Source organism: Lonchura striata, chromosome Z (assembly GCF_046129695.1).
Source record: "Lonchura striata isolate bLonStr1 chromosome Z, bLonStr1.mat, whole genome shotgun sequence".
Classification (NCBI taxonomy): Eukaryota; Metazoa; Chordata; class Aves; order Passeriformes; family Estrildidae; genus Lonchura; species Lonchura striata.
The window spans coordinates 80,334,458-80,354,979 of NC_134642.1; the positions used below are offsets into that span (position 1 = coordinate 80,334,458).

Consider the following 20,522-nt stretch of genomic DNA (forward strand, 5'->3'; position numbering starts at 1 on the left):
AATATTGATTCAATGTACTTTTTCTGTTTCTGTGATTTTTCTGCCTGCATAGCAGACGGCAAGAAAGTGGTAAATACCATTTACAGTCTCAGTCTAATGCTTCACTTTCAGAATTACAGTGTGACCACAAAGACCCTGGAGCATTTCTCAAACTCAAAAGGTCAGAACTAATCTAATAAGAAGCCATTACAAATGGCTTCTTCAAAGCCTGAGACCAGAATGCAAATAGCAATGAGTTCACTTGAAGGAACTTCCTGAAATCACAGAGTCTTTTAGGTTGAAAAATATCTCCAAGATTATCAAATCCAAACTCTGACCAATCTAGATCATACCACTTAGTGCCCTGTCCAGTCATCTCTGGAACACCTTCAGGGATAGTGACTCCCCTGCATCCCTGGACAGCCCATTCCAATGCTTGGACAATGTTTCCATGAAGAAATTCTTCCTGATGTACAACCCTGAGACAGCTTGAAGCTATGTCCTCTTGTACTGTTCCTAGATGCCTGGAAACAGAGGGCTCTTTTAAAAATCATGAGTTTTTCTAAAAACCATGAATTTTCTAAAATCTTTCTAAAATTTTGTGGTTTACCTCTGGGAAGTAATTTTATAAGCATTTAGAAATGGGAAGGGACACTGGATGCAACAGTGTAGTGGAAATTATAAATATTGGATGCATAAGACAGCGAACTTAAATTTCAAAATTATTTCTGCAGAGACATATCTGTCCACAGCTGTAGGCATTTTTTAAGGTGAGAGGGGCCATAAAGTTGGCAGAACTGGTAGGTGAAGTTTGTTTGCATATCTTTTTGCTCTGTTTTGTGGGTTTGTTTTAAGTCAACTCATTTAGTTTAAATAAAATCCCAGATATTTGCTTGAACATATTTCCAGTCTTCAGGGTCCTCTCAGATCTTCTAAAAAAGAATTGTATGAGAACTTGTATCTGGTAGAAGGACCTCTATCTGAAAAGATCAATTTTAATTAAAGTATATGTTTCATACTGCAGTGCTTATTTCCCCTCTTGCCACTTGCTCCTCCTGCTTTATTACCATCACCAAGATGAGACACAAAAAGCAATGCTAAAATACTGTAGTTTCCCTGTGGTATGGATTGTAAAAGATACAATTACTAATCCCTGACTCCCAAAACATAAAGTTAAAATAGTGAAACAAACCAAACAAGCAAAAAACCATTTCCTCAATCCCACTTTTTTAAGTGCAGAGATATGAAGCCCAGATTGTCCCGAGTGCTGTAGAAACAAGAACTGCACTCTGCTCATTTACATGCCATGTCAAGCCTTTGGCCAGCAGACTGATGCTTCCAGCAAGGAAATAACAGAACAAGAAGAATTATTCAAGGAAGGCAAGAGGAAACTGCAAAACTCTGAGGACATACTGCAGGAACAAAGATGAAGGTTCCTGGGGGTACTCAGAAACACTGAGTGTGAGAGAAGCAGCCAAGGTAAAACCAACCCAAATCCTGACATTTTCCTTAGGTATATGAGTAGGAGAGATGGTGGTGTTTGCCTATGCAAACAACTTAATGCTCTATGTTCAGGTAATCTCCTCAACCCTGGCTGTCAGACAATTGCCTGGGTGTCTTCCTCTGCTCAAAGTCAAAGTTTCCAGCATCTCCTAGCATCAAGTCTCCTAATGTTCTATAAAGAAGGATGTGGAAAAAGGTTAAGGATCAAACGTACTATGTGCACAGACCCACCAAAGCCAGGAAAACATGAAAGCAGATTAACTGAAAACAAACGTGACCCTGACGAGAAGTCAGGGAAAGCTTTTTACTACAAGAGTAACAAAGGACTGCAGCTGAGCTCCCGGGAGGCTCCTTTAGCTGGGGTTTTTAAAAACAGATCACACTAAGCGAATCTGTAAAGAATGAGCCACATAACTGTGACCATGCCCTCATGGAATGTAATTCACTATACATTGACTATATATCCTACTCATCTGATTCCCTCCTGTCCTTGCTGTTCTACAGAAGCAATCCTGGCCATTGAGAAATGATGACTTTACTTCCAAGGGGGAAAAAAAAATCATAGCACTTGCTTCCACACAGAAATATGCAGGCTTACTGGTTTTAGGAGTCAGCAGGGTTCATGCTTTTGAGTTCCTCTCTGCAACCATGACAACAGAAAGTTTATTTCGCATGAAAGCAAGAAAGAAATTCAAGACTTTGCAATGACAAAAACACCAAAGTGAAATCTCCTGTAAGAGTCAGACTGAAGTATTGCAGATTTAAACCTCCCAGAGAAATCAGAGCTCTACAAGATATGAAACCTGAACCATCACCACAAGAAGTGAAAGTTCTTAGCCAATACCAAATAAAAGGTAATGCAACTAAAACCTCTGAGTGCCACCTAAAATAAACTGAATTACTAAATATTTGCTATTCATGTATATGGACTGCTACCAGACTGAACATTTACCAGTTTGATCACATTTCCAAACCTTTCTATAGAAACTCGTAAGAATCAGAAGGGCCTGCAAATACTACACACAAGCAAAATATTTAGATACTGTAATGCTTCTGAATTTCAGATAGGGTAACACACCGACATAAATCATAGCATTTTCAGTTCAATGTCACCACCTAAATGACTCTATGACATCCAAACCTTCCTTTTGAAGTACAGTTTTAATACCTTCCTGTGTGAAGAATTGCTATGGGGCAAACATTTTTTGTCTCAGCAGAAGCTGTTCCTTAAAACTGTTAGGTCCACAGCCTCAATAGCATAAAATTTTCTATATTTTCTAGCATTGAATTTCTTACTCAATTCTAGAAACTCTGTTTCTAGTATTGAATAAGAAAATGCCAGCTCTTACAGCTGAGATGCAACTTCCCGGTCTCAGCTCCTGGGTCAAGTTCTCATATACCGGGTACCTCAATTTAAGTGATACTTTTGTCCTGATATTTACTCTGTAACCAGTAATTCAATCCTGAGAGGTTTTCAGAGTTGCCTGAGTGCCCAGTACAATCTTTAACTTTTGAAAGACTCTTATGCAAGCACCTAAATAGTTCTGAATTACCTGTGTCTTCTGTGCACTATTGCAATCCTGCCTATGATTATGTGATACATGATAATTCCCACTGAAACTGGCAGGCCCTTCCTTCCCAATGTCAGATACTTCCAATTTCTTTATTTTATTATGCATAATTTCCTTCTGTTTGATTTGCACTTTATTTTTGTTGATATACTATTGCTTAAATGAAATTTGAGATAATTCAACACAGGAGAATATTCTTTCCTCCTCTTGTAGCAGAACACTAAATTCCAGCAACTGACTTATTTTGGCTTAAATGAGTGTCATTAGAGGATATAATTCCCCCCTGAAACAAGAGCCAAAAACCAGAACAAATCCTTGTTTAAAATAATGTGTCCTTTTAAGCAGATCCAGTCTTCTATCTAAATGAGGTAAAACAAGAGGAAAAAAATTCACAACAGTCATCTATTATGACACAATTCAATAAGTCTTTTATTTCTCCAAAATACTGTTTCTGCTACTTTTTAACATAATTATATATATAAATATGTTTCAAGGTGTTTTAACCTTCTCCATTATATTCCTTTGCCCACAAGTGAGTAACCTATGTTACATGAGCCCTATCATAATGCATACTCAAACTACAGGTGGACTCTAATTTATTTTCCCCAGGAAAGCAGACCCAGTTAGTCAGATACCATTTCTGCATGCAGAGAAAATCTTGAGGTTTCAGAGCTCCACAGTCTGGCAGAGGTGATGGGATGATCAAAGGGATTCAATAGATTTTGGGTAGATTTAGATAAGGTCAATACTCACTGTGAAATTACCTGTTAGGCCTTTGTCAGATGTGCTACCTTTGCAGCTTTAAGTTAGAGAAGCTTAAACTTTTTGGGCCTAGAAACCTTCCATTCACTCTGCTCCTGGAACCACAGTGTACCTCCCTCCCAGAGGTAAGAGCTGTACACTTGAAAAATAACCTAAACTTTATGTACTAAGAATGCTAATTGAGTCAAAGGCTTGTTTAATTAAATGTTCAGTGCCTCCTTCCAGACTTAAAATGGTGCAAGGTTTCTCTCTGTATACTCACAACACTACTGCAACTTCCTTTAAATCATACTTCTGGTTCTCCCCTCCTGCTTCAGACTTTAAACTGCAAACAAAACCCAGCTTTTCCCTGCATTATTATATTTCCCCCCTTTTTTCAAGCCTGTACTGAATAGAAAAAGCTAGTATTAGGCCAGTCAGGTTTCCTCTTCCCCTGTAACTGTTCCTAACCAACTTCAAAATGCGAGCACATTTGTATGCACAGTGAACTCCACAGCAAACACCTGCTTCTTAAAGGCACTGTACACTGTCCTGCCTCCTGTAATTTGCTGCTCAAATACATTATTTCACTTCTTTTTCTGTACACTCAGAAATCAATGTTCAAAATTCAATTACACTGCAATTTCTTCAGTTCAAGTGATTTTTCTTATCCCATTTTCCTTCTGCATGCAAGAAAAGGAATATGAATCACAGCAAGCTTGAAAAACAAGATAATAAGCAGCATCATGTTAGATGCTCTTCATCTTATAGTTAATAATACCAAGTCCATCTGCTCTATGTGGTTAGATTAGGTAGGAAAAAATGCATATTAAGATGAAGGCAAAGAAACTCTGCCACTTTCAATAGAATTGTGTGAACCCACTGGTGGATTAGATACAAACACAGTATAATCACCTCAAGCTGGGCATGGAGATGGGCAGTGCACACATTTATGTAACTTTCAAAGAGAGGTGAGTGCAGTAGTTAACACTAACTTGTACATTTGTAACTTTTCAAGTGAATGCTTATACCTTAGTACAGCAAGCACATAAAAATCTGTCTGGTTTGAATTCTCTTCAAGGTAAGACACATGGTAGGATTAACTAATATTGAAGAAAAAAATCTCTTTCAATTTTGAAGTTTCTTTAGGGGCACTATTTGTCTGTGAAAAGTTCCGAGCAAATATTCTTGGAGGGAGGGTTCTATTAGCACACTGTGTGTGTATGTCACACACAGCAGCAGAAATATTTCTGTGTGCTGCCCTACAGCAAATCTTCAACCCAATTTTTTCTAAAACTCATGAACAAAACAAAAATTTATCATAAATAAACAAATCAAGTAATTTAATTTAATTAATAAATAAATATCAAGATTACTGAAAGTGTCATGATCTGAGATACAGACTAAGCAATAGGAAAATGAAAATATATCTATAACAAAAAAAGTGGGTTTGATTAATTCTCACCCCTCAGTGGAAGTGGTTTAACTCCATCCCAATCAAACCTTCCTCTCAACACAGTATGTCAAGCTGAAGTTAAGCTTTCCTTCAGAACTTCTGCCTGCTTCTGGAACTTTACCATGCCCCAGGAAAAATTTTCAGCTTTCACAAAACTACAAACACTGCAAAGAAAGATTTTAAACAACAACAGTACTTAGAACTACCTTGGTTTTGACATTTTATAGATTCCTCTCCCCAAAACAACTTCATTTCACCAAGACCCCTCCAATTTCTGTAGGAGATAAACACACAGATAATACCAAAATTAAACCTTTTTTTTTTTTTTTTTTTGATACTTTGTTCTGACTTCTATTCACCTGGTCCCAAAGCAGCAGTTTGTTTTCATAAACAAACATGGTCAGCATTACAGTTTTCCTTTAAACAAAGAGTTCAGGAAACAGTTCATGAAACCTGGTTCTGTAGAAGATTTTTTTGAGGAAAGTGCGAAAAAGAAAAGAATAAAGATTCAGACACGGAAACAACAAACATGGCTTTCATGCTCTAAACAGATACAAGATCTGAATACTGATGAAAGGCCAAGGATGATTAAGAAAAAGATTTGACTTCTGTTAAAAGGGTAGAGGTTTTGTATATTTTACATGAATAACATCTGTCACCTTCATCCAAGAAATAACACTTTTTCTTTCCAATAAATTTATATTTATTAATTGAACCTGCTCACAGAAAAGTTGGGTTCAATTTGGCTCCAGTTGAAGTTGGTGCCAAAGCACTCCAAAACATGCCATTGACATTGGAATAGAAACCAGGTACAAAATTTCAAGTATTCTCCAATCCAGGGAAGACCATGGTAACTCACAATTGCTTTTACAGGGAAAAAAAGAAACATTACTAAATGGTGGTCCAAGAAAGAGAATTGGCTCTTTCAGGAGCTGCTTTGAGACACTGACGACACAGATAAAGGAACCTCAAGGCCAAGAATATGTTTTTAGTAAATCTCATCCATCCCAACCTGGAGCATTGGGAGAGTTCCAGAATATTACCCATTTTTGGAGAAAGTCAGAGGTGATTTTAAAGGTATTACAATTTGTCAACAGAAATGCATTTGTTAAGAACAAAAGGCTTCTCTAAAAACCCAGAATAATTGTGGTAGATATCCTTTGAAGGGTACCAGAAGCTTTTGTTTCCCACAACTTTAGAGTTTGCTATGTTCCAGAAGGACACAGACACTGAAAAGAGAACTGAAGTGTTCAGCCAACTTACATATTGCACACAAAAATAAAATATGGGACTTTTAGAAAGTGAAAAGTAATTGAGGGAAGAATACAGCTGAAGGGGGACATCACTTCAAAACAGGGGGAAAATAGTTGATCTTTTGAACATAAGGGCTTTATTCCATTCTGAAAATACTATTAAAAAAACATTTTTTATGTTTTTCATCCTCCCCTCTCCTTTTCCTCCCCTCCCCAGTTCCTCTTCCCCTACCCAAAGCAGCCAATGGAAATTAAACCTAAAAAGCTGAGGGCAGGTCAGGACATTCACACACCTCATCAAAAGGTTCCTCTACAAAGTCTTGTGGCTTTCTCCCCTTCTTTCACAAAGCAAATTGCAATACAAAAAAGTTTGTTTGTTGCAAGGCCATTCTGTCCATTTGCAACTCTCCTTCATTTGCCCAAGAACTTTTTCTCACAATCCCCACCACTGAACTTAAGCTACCTCTCTCCCATGGTCCCTCCTGAGGTTCCTAATTTGTGCTGAAGGGAAATCCAGGCACAGCTTTCAGGATTATTTGCAGTCTTGTCCCTTCAAGGCACCCCAACACATATCACACACCCCTTACAGTCATGCTATGACAATCAGAATTATGAGAGTCTGACATTCAGCTTTTTTTTGTCCTGGCATATTAAGTAAACAAATCAACCACACAGACAAAAGATTGCCTGTCAGGCTGAAGCACACTTGAAAGGACCCCTGTGGGGGAGGTCTGGGCTCTGTGTGACACAGCGTGGAAGTGTCAGGCTGCAACAAGCCCCTTGCAATCCTTCTCACTTCCCACAGCCACAGGAACCACAGGGAATGAGGATCTGAGGATCCCTCTGTGGGAACAAATACTGAAGAAATGCTGGCAGTCATGGCCTTCCAGTCCTACTTGGTTCTGACATGTGATTTCCATTCCTTTTGATGGCCATAATGAGATTACACCACTTTATAAATTACAGCCACCTTCTACAGCACAGCAAACTCCACCAGCACAGAATCAGGGCCTAATGCAGCATTCTTCTGTATCTGGTGCTGGCCCAACAGAGCAAAACTCATTTCAAAACAGCGAATTTTGCAGACAGTTTGAGGCACCCTCAAGAGAGATGTGGAGAATCTGCTCCCATGTTGCCTGTCACACCAGCATTGTAGGATTACCTCTGCTCACAAGGGGTGTTAAATCATTTGCTTCAAGTCCCAAATCAGTGCTGAATTCACCCCTCATTAGTCTCCCATGCATTCCTCCTAATTTTTATCATTCCGAACTCCTAGTTCCACCAGCTTCCTGTGGTACTCACAAACAGCATAAAAAGAAAATTTACTTTCTGTTATGGCTCTCAATGCAGTCTCCCTTGAAGACAATTCTTGCTCTAAGGGGGGAAAAGAACAAAACCCCATTACATTCCTTCCAGCTACCATTCATCCACCAAACAGGAAAGAAGTTTGTCACAACTCTTTTACACTGTGACACTGAGAAGCTGAATGAAACTGTGGAATGAAAGCAAGAACTGTAATTTTTTTCCCATAGCTAATATATTTAAAATATTAATAATAAAATAAACTAGATATTCTATATAACACACAAATTAGTATTATTATAGATAGAAAATATTTTCCAAAACACTACAAATAACCTCTTCTCAGACATAAATGAGAACTTTTTCTGTAATATACATAATATGTGGAAAACAAGAACCAGACCCAGTGGGTTTTGTTTGGATGAACCTTCTTCTGGATCAATTCTACAAGATGATCAAGTGCCTTTAGTTCTATAAAGTGTTAAATCATGTGCTTGCCTACATTAGTAGTTATGCCAAATTTTACTACTAATTATATAGGGAAACTGCCATTTTCTGCCTTCCAAATTCTTTTCATGGAATTGAGATACTGAAGGTCTTTCCTTTCCATTCCTAAAAGGCATTCTGTCTCTCACACAAACAAGAGAATTTATTCTTCAGTGTACTCAGTTCTTACTTTCCTGAGAACACAGGAAAAGTATTGAAGTGCTGAGCCATTTATCATCAAATTGGCTCACTCAGGCACAGAGAGATTTTACCCAGATACCCAAAACTTCAAAAACTACAGGAAGATAGATTGCCTTCTTCTCTGCTTTATCATCAGCCAGTTGTAATCCTGCAGAGTTTAAAATATAAATATTGACAAATAAATAAGCACATCAACCATACAAATTAGGTCCACTTTTCCTTCGCATTAGTAACCACCATTTACTGTAATGACTTTATTATTTCTTTTAAATATAAGCAGGAGCAGTTGGATTTCACTGAATATAAAGCCTTAAGCTTGCTCTTACCAAGCATAACTAATGCAAACTCCTGACAGGAAGGGGAGTTTGCCATTTGCATGCACTTCCTTCACACCAAGACAGAATTAAAAAGAAATAATGAAGGGCAAGAGGAAAGAAAGGGTTCTTAAAAAGGAATCTTTACAGACCTCTGAGGCCTCTAACAACCAAACTTTAACATAGCTACCCTAGTACCACAGGTTAATGGTACATTCAACCCAATAGGGGTTTCCATCTAGAATGATCAAAAATGCCTATGCGAGTATATTAAATTTTTGTTGTTACTTTCAATAAAGACAATTTGTATATGAATTCAAAGGAAGTTCTGAGGTGTCTTCTTTCCTCTGGAAAGGTACTGCTAGAATTACCATTCACAAAAAGTGTCTTTCCTTTAAAGAAATCAATGTTTGTGGCCACAAGCCAAGAAGAGCAGATTAAGCATGTTTCCCGCTTGGCAAAACAGGCAGCAAAACTCTTCATGCTGCAGCAGAACCAAAGGAGCAGAGCTCTCATTTTGCAATGTTTCTATTGGTTTTCCAATTTAGAATAATAGCATGGGTTGACCTCGAGCATGTCCTTTTGACCTTGGTGCCCACAGTGTTCAGCCATCCACAACTCAGGATGCAACAGAAGAAGTGGGAACAAAAGTTCAATCAATACAGAAATTACAATCTTCATTTTAAACTCTGCAATTAAATAGGTATGCAGCAAGCACAAGATCTGATCAAAAAGCAGCATCTAAAATGTGCACTTAAAAATGTAGTTTGCAAAATTATACCCAAATACTGAAATGTGATTATTCGCTTGCAAATATATCAGTTGTGAAAAAAGTGAAGGTAATATAGCTGACCTATCATTACAAAATTTAATCTCCTTTAGGAAAATAGATTAAAAAAAAATTAAAATCTCTCATATTTCTAGAAAAAAACCCAGAAATTAATAATGATGCAACATAACCAATACATAATTTCTCTTTTTCTCGTACATGTTCAATATCATCTTGAAAACAGATATTTTTACAGCATGGAGTGACATCAAATTTTAGCTTCTAGAAACATTCTCTTTATGAAACATCTTTTCAATTCAGTCTCTTCAAGATTTCTCCTCATATCATGTGATGATTTTTAGCAATTTTCTTTTTAGAGGGAAAGATTGCAATTCTGCAGCTGAATTTTACTCCAGAATTCTCAGGAACTAAAATGAATAACATATCAAGAAATTATATTTAACAATACTAAATACTTTAATATAAGAAATGCTCAATCCAAATTACATAAACCCAAAACTGTACAATAAAAAAGCCTCCCAGCCTCACACAGCTCACATTTGCCCCAGTCCTATTATGAAATTACTGCTCAGTGAAAACAGAGCAGACACCTCTGATAATATTATTGCTCAAGCCTCAGGTTGACTAAGACATTAACTTCCATTTAGAAGTTAATGGATTTCCTTCTTGTTGTCATGCTGGTTTCATTAATTTAGTTAAGTGAACCTAAGAAAAAGAAAGTGTCTCATTGTTCATTTAGTTTATGGTTAATTCATGGGGTATTCAAGATTGCTGGCCTCATCTGCAAAGATACTGGTGAAATTAGTAATCTATCTCAAATTTGTGACACAGATGTTTGTGGAACAATTAGTAGCAATGCTCATGAGCCATTTTGTTCCTTTCATTCTCTGTCAACTAGAATTGTGCACAAGTAGAATTGTGTAACTTACTTTTTTGTTAACATTTTCTCTGTTTCTCTTGCTACAGACAATCCTTAGATGTATAGTGTCAACAGTATTAAAGAAAAAAATGAGTATTTATTCACACTTGGAACTTGATTATATTTTCTGTGTAGTTTTCCTGCTGCTATGCAAATATATACATATAACAGAACTGTTGCTTTATAAAGAAAATATATTACAAGGTTGAAACAAGACTGAGATTGTGTCCTTTTAATCAATTCACTTTTTATTAACTATTCTTTTCAAATCAATATAGAGAATATCAAGAAGAATCTGCCTTGAAATATTAATCAATTATTTCTTTATTAATCAATACCAAAGAGGGCAGAGGAAAATATGATTAAATATGTTTGAACTTTGATATTTCAGTTTAGTAATTCCTGTAGGTGGTGAACTACCATAGGTAGAAAGCAACAGCAATCTACCTTTAAAAAGATTTCTCAGATTTCTGTCATAACTATAAAATTTTAAAAATTTCTCACAAAAAAGATGCCTTCCTTTCCCAGTAAAATGTAGAGAAGTAAACCAGCAGAAATCACTTTCATAGAGAATACATTCCATATTCACAGCAAATTACTAACAATTTGATTTAATGCTAACTCACAATTAAAAACAATTAACACAATATAAGTTCTTTCTATTCATAGGATTCTATTTCCTGCTATCAAATGCATTAATTAAGCATTTTCACTGGGAAAAAAAATAGATCCCTATCATTCCCAGACTGCTCCTTGGTATACTTATAGCTAATATAGCTTGATGGGAAAGTGCACCCCATATTTTCTGTATACACTGCATTTTAAAGACATGAAGTCTGGAACTGCTTAGCTTCACTGGGGACTGAAAAAAAGTCAAACAAAACAAAAGAAAAAGTAAAAAGCAAATAAACAACCCCCCCCCCCAAAAAAAAAAATAAATTAAAACCAACCAAAAAAGAAAACACCAGAATAATTTTTACATATCCAGTTATTTAACACAGTTACTAATAATCCAGTTATTTAACACAGTTACTAATATTAGTCACTCTCTATTTCAAGTTTGCTTCTTTTCTTTGGTTTTTTTTTTTTTTGTTGTTTGTTTGTTTGGTTTTGTTTTTTTTTTTTTTTGTTTGTTTGTTTTTTTTTTCGAGGCAAGGGTTTGGGGTTTTCTTTAAATCATCCTTCTGCTAAATTCTCAGTAAATCATCAAGTAAGTGATATGATGGCCATAATATCACTGGCCACCAATAATAAATGGAACCACCTAATAAAATAATATTACAGAACATACACTTCTCCAAGGAAGACTTTGTGTATCATCACTTCTCTTCTAATAAAATACTGCTGTTGGCCCATCACACATGTCAATCTAAACAGAGCATAACAACTCTGCTCAGAGAGGAATTTCAAGGAGCGCTTCAAAAGTGCAATGACCAGATGGCTTAAGACTAATTAGAGAACTTCTTCACTGCGGAAAGTATCTAATATTTTTTTTTAAATCTTTGTTCCAACCAAAGAGATGCAAACATGAGATACAGGTGCTTCATATAATTTTTAGCTTCTTCAGGAAAAAAAAACAGACACAAATATCTTCCTTAAATATTATTTTCTAGGGGGACAGAAAAGGGTCCTTAATTCCTGTAACATATATATTACAAGATGAGCAATATTTATCAAACAGCTGATCACAAATAGGTTTCAAGGCATTATTTTTAAGGGCCCACAGAGGTTTTCCTTAACCTCCAAAAACAATTTGTGCAATAAGACACACCACTGTTTACAAGGACAATTAGCCCAGTTCTTAACAGAGGCAAAATATGTAATGCCCACAACCCCTCAGTCAGGTATCACATCAATAGACCACTAACATGTCTTGTGACATCAACACATGAACTACAATACCATAAAAATGCCTAAAGTATTGTTTAGTGTATGTGAAGAGAAGACAAAGTAGCAGTCCTGGATAAGTGATTATTTTTCAGCAGGCAGCTGATTCTTACTATATCTTTAGCAAAAATCCATTTCCACGGCTGGGTCTGGAAACTTGAACACCCTTTTAAGAGGAAAAGCTGTCTCCATCTGAGGCCATATACTTTGACTAGACAAACTGTACAAGAATGTGGTGAATAGCCTCTTCCATTCCAAAATTGCTGTGACTAACAATTGCCATCACATTTTTATCTCAATGCATGTACTCCAGAATATCTCTGTTAATATACTATAAGGAAACATAAAAATTAATATTATGAGACACCGGATGGCCTCCTTTCCTGATTACCTAATAATTCTCATCAGCCTCCTGTAAACCTCAGTGTTGGAGAGCCAGCTTATACATTTTCATAGAGCAGTTCTCTAACCTTAAACCACAAAGAGAGAAAGGGAGAACAGCAATGCTGATAAAATCATTTTGAGGAAGAATTCCTCACAAACCCCTCCAGAAAGTATGGTCCATGGCAGAATGGTCAGTTGCTATCACCCTAATAGCAAAGGGAAGTTGTTTCCTTGTATGACCTTGAAAAAGCCTTTTGACCTCTTTCCATCTCAGCTTCCCCACTTGGAAGCCAGAAGAAAACAAATCCCTTCCCTAGCAAGCTCTCTGAAGTCCACAGAGACAAGTATCCATCCCTAAATTGCACTCAAAGTCTCAGTCTTGTCACCTCTGCTTGTTGTTTCAATGTGAAGTACGGTTTGAAGCCCACTGTAGTATGAAGAATGCATCAATGAAATTGTAATTTAAAAATGTCATGGTTTGATGCATAGAGTTGCTGACAAGCAGAAATAACCACTATGTAAACTAAGCAATGCATCCTCAAAACTCTTTGGACACAAGTATCTACTTCAGATCCAATTCCCTAAGGAAACAAACTTGCCCCAGACTCCTGCAGGGCACTGCCTTTCACCCTTCAAAGCAAGTAGGATTATATCCACTAATATCAAGCAAATACATAGATAACCAAAAGCTGTAGAGCTGTGGTTTTTATTTCTAACAGATGTGCATCTGCTTGGGGGAAAATAAGAGAACAAAGTTGCTTGTATAACCATTTAAAAATCCTGCTCCTGTAACAATTCAAGATCTGTGAAAGAGCACCAAAAGCTTGTTTCCCATGTGTCTCTGAACCAAACTAAAAGGGAAGATGGCAAAAGGAAGATCACATCCAGAATCTGTAGTTCTAAGGAAATGGTTTTTTTTAAAAAAATGTTGTTTCCAAATGAAATACATACGAACTTTTACAAACTATACTCAGGTGCCAAAGCTGAAACACCAATTAAAAAGAAAACACCTTAAAGATAAAAGTGTCTGCTTTTACATGAGTACATTTAAAAATATTTAGAATAAAACATTTGTATTTCAAGGTTAAAGTGCCAAATGACAAAGCATGACAGAATATGACAAACATTATGTTCTGTTTCACTGAGAATTAATAATATTACATCCCTGGAAAGCTGTAGAATAATAACAACACAAATGTCCCCTGAGTAGTTGAAAATAACAGAAGCCAGGACTGAGCTGAAAGCCGTTTCTGCCATCCTCCAGCTATGAAGTGGACCAGGGCACAAAGGTCCAGCTAAAGGCTCACCCAGTAAATGGCAAACCAGTGGCCTCCCTTCAGCTGAACAGGAGCTGCTCTTTATGCACAGCTGCACAAACACTTGTTTGGGTACAAAGGCAGGGGAGGGCACCATGGTGGAAGCCAGTGTCTGGGAGAGAGCTCTGCAGTTCCTCACTTTGGGTTTTCAAAGGCTTATGGAGCTACAGCACTGGGGTGTGGCTTCACCATGCACAAACTTTATCTTAAAATAAAGGAAAGAAAAAGAAAACGCAGAAAACAGGCTGCTAAAAAAAGGGAGATTCTCCCTTCCCTAAGGTTTCCTGCTGTGCAGTGTGTCTATGCCAAAATGTTAATGAACTACTACTTTTCTTGTCAGATCCACACACTGTTCCAGCTGATTTCATGACTGCTCTGTGGTTGGGTTCAAGACAGAGAAGGAGCAGTAGAAGGGATCAAATATTCAGCATTATACCACATTCAGATCACACTAAGAATGGCAGGAAAACACACCCTCATGTTAAACTAAGAAAATGACTAGACAGTTCCCAACACTGTAAGTCATGCATTCTTGGAAAAAAGTTACATCTTCAGACTCTTTCTTTCCCATGGGATATTAATTTTTATTAGACGCTGCACAAACCCTTCACTTTCAGTTCATAGGACTATCTTTGCAGATTACACTTTTAACATACTTCTACGACTGTACATTTACTGCACAAAACCGTGCATGATATACACACCCACACCTGCACATAGAAAGGTAAGGTTTTTCAGAAGTGTCTAAACTTAGACTTCAAAGACCCTGCACAGGTACTGAATTCCAGAGTCACTGTGATTTGCTTACTCCTCTGTGCTAAGCATAGATTTACGGGCCTATCTGCAGACAGTTGATTCAGCAAAGCCTGACAATTCAGAATACCTGCAGCCCTGGTAATACCACTGTTTACGGTTGAAAATATATTGTTAAATGTAAACTCCCTCTCTCCACCACCCTCCTTCAGATTCTCCTTTCCCTAGTTGCTTCACCAAGCTTCAATCATTCAAGCTAAAACATAAAGGCATACAGAATTTTGTTCTTTGGATGTCTTAGGTAAAATTGGTCAGCCCTTTCTAACAATAAATTTTAGAAGGACTGATTTCTTTCTTTGAATTTTTTTTCTTTCCTTTTTTTTTTTTTTTTTTTCCCTGATCCAACAATCCAACAGTGAAACCACGTTCTTTCATTGCTAATAAATTCATGTCCCCGGCTCTTCGAACAAGGACTTCAAGTGTCTGGAACATGCTATCAGCTGTCATCAGGCTTAACCAAACAAGACTAAGTTAAGGGCCTTTAGAAAAATCTCAATTTTCACAAGCTCTGTCAGGGCTCATTAGCGCTTGGCAGATGACTACTTTGAAGAGTTCATCCACGCCGAGCGCGCTGCAGCGGCGCAGGAGCTGCTCCCACCGGCGGGCGACAGGACACCGGGCTGGGGAGGCGGCTGGAGCTTCCCTGCGCTCGGAAGCTGCTGCGAGCCCGCCCCGCACCGCTGTCCCCGGCCTTTTCCCGGGAGAGCGCGTCCCAAGGCAGAGGGAGCAGGGAATGACTCAACGCGGGTACGCAACACTCCGTGCACACAGCCGCCTTCTCTTTTCTTGCGCTGGCAGGTACAGAACAATACCTCTGCGCCGAGCGTCCCGAGTGCCACGGGGTGGTCGGCACCTGCTCGCTTTAAGCCACTCGATGTGAAGCCTTCCAGAGCCACGTCTGCCCCACCAGCGCGCGTCACCCTGATCCATCTGTCCTTTGCGCGACCTTAAGCAAAGTTACGACGTTTTTCCTTCGCTTCCCGAAACCCCTTTTTTCTGCCGCTGCTCCCTTCCCGGGTACCGCAGCGCAGCCGGGAGGGAGCCTCCGCCGGGCAGCCCCGCGGGCTCTCCCGCAACGCTATTCGGCAGCCCGGCCGGCGTCCTTACCTTGATGCCCTGCTGCTGTGTGGTCAGGGTCAGCTTGGACTCGTCCAGGAGCAAAACTTCGCAGTAAAATTCCTCCGGGACCGCGCAGAAACAGCCCATGCCTGCTGCGATGGCCGGAGACGGGGCGGGGAGGCGAGAAGAGCCTCGGGCGGCGGCGGAGAGGGGCTGAGGCACGGCTGGGTCGGGGCCGCGCCCGGCTGCGCGGATGGAGCCGGCAGCTGCTAGGGCGCAGCGCCCAGCCCCGCGGGGCGGCCCGCCGCCATCCCGGGGAACAGCCTGGACGGGGCTGCCGGGCTCTCTCTGCGGGAAAGGGAAGAAAAAGGACCGGCGGCTTCTTTAGGAAGGATCCCAGGGCACAGCCCCCGCCCGCGCCCGGCTGTCACGGCGGCTCCCCCGCCGCTGCCGCCCCGGGGAGGTACCGAGCCGCCCACCCGCCTCGTCCTCCGCCCCGTCCGCGCACGATTCCGCGCCTCCCCTTTGTGTGCAGGAGCAGGGCCGGGGGAGCGCGCTCCGCCGCCGCAGCCGGGGCGCGGGGGTGGTCCCCGCCCGACCAGCGCGTTACCTCCGGCCGCGGACCTGCGGGCGGAGCGAAGCGGTGACAGCGCCCGGCCGGCGCTGGGCTGCTCCCCCGGCTGCCCGCGGCCGTGCGGGGGGGCGCCGGCAGCGCTCGCCTCCTCCCCGTCGGGGGCGGAGGGATGGAGGAAGAGAGACCCAGCGGCCGGGCAGCGCCGGCCGCCTCCTGCCGGCCGCCGGGCGGGGCTCCCCCGGGGCGGAGAGCGGCGGACGGCACCTGCCCGGCACCGGAGCCGCGCCGCATCATGGCACGGCACCGGCGTTCCGGGCCTGGCCCTCGCTGCCCTCTGCCGTGGGGCGGGGACCATCCCCGTCCCTGTGCCAGCCCGCGCCCCCGTTATCCCCGTTGCCGCTGGGCACCGCTGCCCGTCCCCGCGGCCCCGGCCCGGTCACCGCAGCAGCACTGACCCCTGCGGGCTGCGCCGGCTCCGCTCCCGCGGCGTCAGGTTGAGGAGCGGGTTTTGTGCCTGTGCTTGACAAAGAAGCGCTTCAGGAGACACCACGAGTGAAGGGTACGGCAGAAGTTGAATTTTTGAAAGTGCCCTACATCGGAAGTCTATTCTCCATCTGCTGTTAAATACTGAGCTTGCTACAGGTACATTTAATTTACAAAGCAACGGTATTAAAAACAAATAAACAGATACATTTTTTTTTTAAATAAATTTTAAAAATTGAAACCAAAGCCCAACAAACAAAGAAAAGGAGGAACACGAGAGACCCTCCAACTGCTTTTGCAGTTGCTCTCTATAGTTTCTGGAGCACACAACAATCCACTTTCATTGCTGCACATACCTAACCTCCAGGATTTTCCCCTCTCAGGTAGAAGATGGATCCTACAAGTCAAGCCCTGATCCCACAGGTGCCTGTGCATTTATGTAAATCTGTATGCATGAGTCGTTCTATTGAAGAAGTTCACATGTATAAATTTAAAAATATGCAGAAGTGCTTTTCTTACAGACAGTAGCTTTTTCATGTAGCATAAGAGAGGGGCACAAGGAAATTATATTTGCAAAACATACTGGATATGTAGTTAAGTCTGCTTTTAAACACCTGTCCTAAATATAACCCTGCTGCTCCCAAGAAATGACACTCTCATTTTCATGTTTGAACTTGGACCTTGGGGTGTTGGGATCTCTATATCCATCCTGTAGCTACAAAAAAACTATAATCCATGAGCACTGGGAAGATCGGGACAAAGACCCAATATATAGGTTGATAAAAAACAAAGTCTTTTGAAAGACCTAGAAACATTTATGAAGACTAACCAAAGTTTAAAAATTCAAGTTCCTAACCTTTTTTCCTGGGCAATGTGTACCCAATGAGATCGCCGTCCAGAAAGCACAGAAAATTTAGGAAATTTACTCTTGGTTTTCTAAACATATTTTTCAAACAGTTTTTGAGTGCCTCTGACAGCAGACAATTTTCTAGAGAACAGATGGTTCCTTTTCCCTTCTCTTTAGTCTATTTAGATCCATATATCATGCACATTGTGACATAAATTACCATCTAAGTCAGTTAAAGTCATTATATATGTGTAAATCACTGGTTGATCAAGTGAGAGGGAGGGGTCCATGAACTCAAAACTGCTTCAAAATCTTTACTGATAATTTTAAGTGTTCATATAGCTACAATCACAATCCTAAATCTGAGCAGTTTTATCAATACTATTCTGGGCTATATGTTGCTTATAAGCTGTCCAAGGGAACTATTTCATGTCTTCTCTTTTTGAAAATCTATTTTGTGCTGCTGCACATTAGCCAATTGGTCCATGGGGAAAATACAAAATACACAGTTATGTAGAGCTGATGCTAGCATTTAAAGCACAGAGAAGTTAACTCATGAATTTGTCTCCTAGCCATCTATTGCCAACAGCTAAGCACTCGATGAAGAGGGAGTACCAGAACCTGCTACTTGAGGTGGAAACCTGGGAGGGATTTCTGAACTTCAGAAGTGAGAAAATCAGCCAAGGGAGAAAAGGAAGAGGGGACAGAATAGATGTGATCTAGACTATGAACCAGTATGAGTCCTGAGAAGCTCAGGAAATCAAAACAACAAGGGGGTAAAAACATAGGGCCCAGTCTTTCCTCGGAGCACCATGTTACAGATGACCAGCCCTGCCTCAGTATTTCAAGTATCAATACCAGCTCACAGCTCATGAAGATGCTGAGATAGTCATCTGTTTTCCAAATCCATTAGGAAACTGTGCTCCTTTTTACTTCTCTGTACAATAAAAAACACAGGTCAAGCACTGCAGAGGGAAACTTGTTGATGTAAGCTCTCATCACACAAACACTTATGGACATGTTTAACTCAGGCATGTAAGTACAGGACCAGAGCATAAAGGCATTTTTGTCTATTGCCTGTTTGATGAAGTAGCCAGCAGAACACACTACAGCCTCTGTGATCCAGTACACCCTCATTACAATGTTCAGTTTTAGCTGTAATGTGGTATTTTCAATGAGATTGTATAAACAAGGCGCCACAATGGTAGCACAAGGACTCCTACACATGAAGTGACCTATATCCATATTCTAACATACCAGCAATTTCACTGCCCAAAAGACACAGCATGGCATATCTGCTTTCTCTCTCATTTTTACACAGTTTTGCTCGTATTTGCTGGCAAGTTGATAATGTAGCAGGAGTTATGATGACTTATTTTAGCTGTTATCAGTACCGTTTATCTATCACTATTATCCATTGATATGTAGGAATGCAATTCCTGAATCATATCTATGTGGGCTTCCAGTGACTGAGTGAAAAGTTTAAGAGAGGCACAAAGCAAGCTCTTCATTCTTCTTTACATGTAAAAACAAGTCTCCTGGACTCAGCTCCCTGCTCAAACAATGAGCAGAGAAAAAGGACTGAGATCTAATGCAAGAAGATTTAAATGAAAACTGAGAGAAAGAGCACATACTCTCTGGGCTACATGTACAATCCTGAATGTATCTTCCGTTAAAGAAAAAAATCTCACTGAGAAAACTGTTCAACAGTTCAGTAGGGTCTCTGGTATTTACAGGGAAAATAAGTACAGCTCCCTCAGCAGCACTGCACTGCTCTGGTTTGGCACTGCCCATCCGCACAGACACACCTGTCCTCAGCCCTGCCACTCTGGTTCTCCAGAGTTTCAACATGCTGTTAAGAACTCTACTTATTTGTGGTTCTTGGATCCAAAAAGAGGAGCAAAGCAGGCAGTGGAAAAAGAATACTTTTCACATAGCATTTTACAGTATTCAGAGGCAAAAATTTGTTACACTGCACCATTGGAATCTATGGTCAAAAACACTGTGAAAATAAATTTATTCAGATATTAATCAATTTTATATTTCCTGCAAAAATGTTGACATAATGCTCTACACAATGCATTTAGAGTCCTTAAAGCAAGGCAAGCCAGTTAAGACCACTTAATTACAAAATATGTTACAGAAAGGACAAAGTTCAGATATACAGTGCAAGGATAATATAAAACAAACCCACACAGGCAAACAAAACAGAACATAAAAAAAAATCTTAGAAGGCCAAAAAGTAAACTTGAGCTGATTACATGTATTAGTAATTCTATGCAATAAATGCCTTGAGATCCTCTGAACTGACATGGGACTGAGTGATAATAAATTATTGATTTTCTTCACACATTTACAAGACCCCAGAAGACTGCAACACTGTAAACACACACTTAACACTCAAGAAAATAATAAGCATCTCTCATTTGCTAATTTTTTAATAAGAATATATGGCATTAATTATGTCTTCTCCACCCAAAAAAATGTAAAAAAACTTTCAGGATATTTATTGTAAACCATAGAGCTAAAATTAGAAATTGAAAAATCTATATACTTTTATCAAAGCAAGAAAAAAATCTGGTTTTAGCTACTATTTATTGAACGTAATTTTGTGTGTGATGTGGTTTTACGAAGTTTCTGCCAA

The 20,522-nt window shown here is 39.9% G+C and overlaps 1 protein-coding gene across 1 annotated transcript in view; it reads right to left on the reverse strand.

Moving 5' to 3' along the window:
• EPB41L4A (erythrocyte membrane protein band 4.1 like 4A) overlaps window positions 1-16,240 on the reverse strand; it is a 116,421-nt gene extending 100,181 nt beyond the window's left edge. Inside the window, exon 1 of the mRNA XM_021524791.2 lies at window positions 16,023-16,240. Within this exon, the coding sequence (XP_021380466.1) occupies window positions 16,023-16,121 (99 nt within the window). The 5' untranslated portion in view covers window positions 16,122-16,240. The remainder of the gene's footprint in view (window positions 1-16,022) is intronic.
• Between the last annotated feature and the right edge of the window lie 4,282 nt (window positions 16,241-20,522).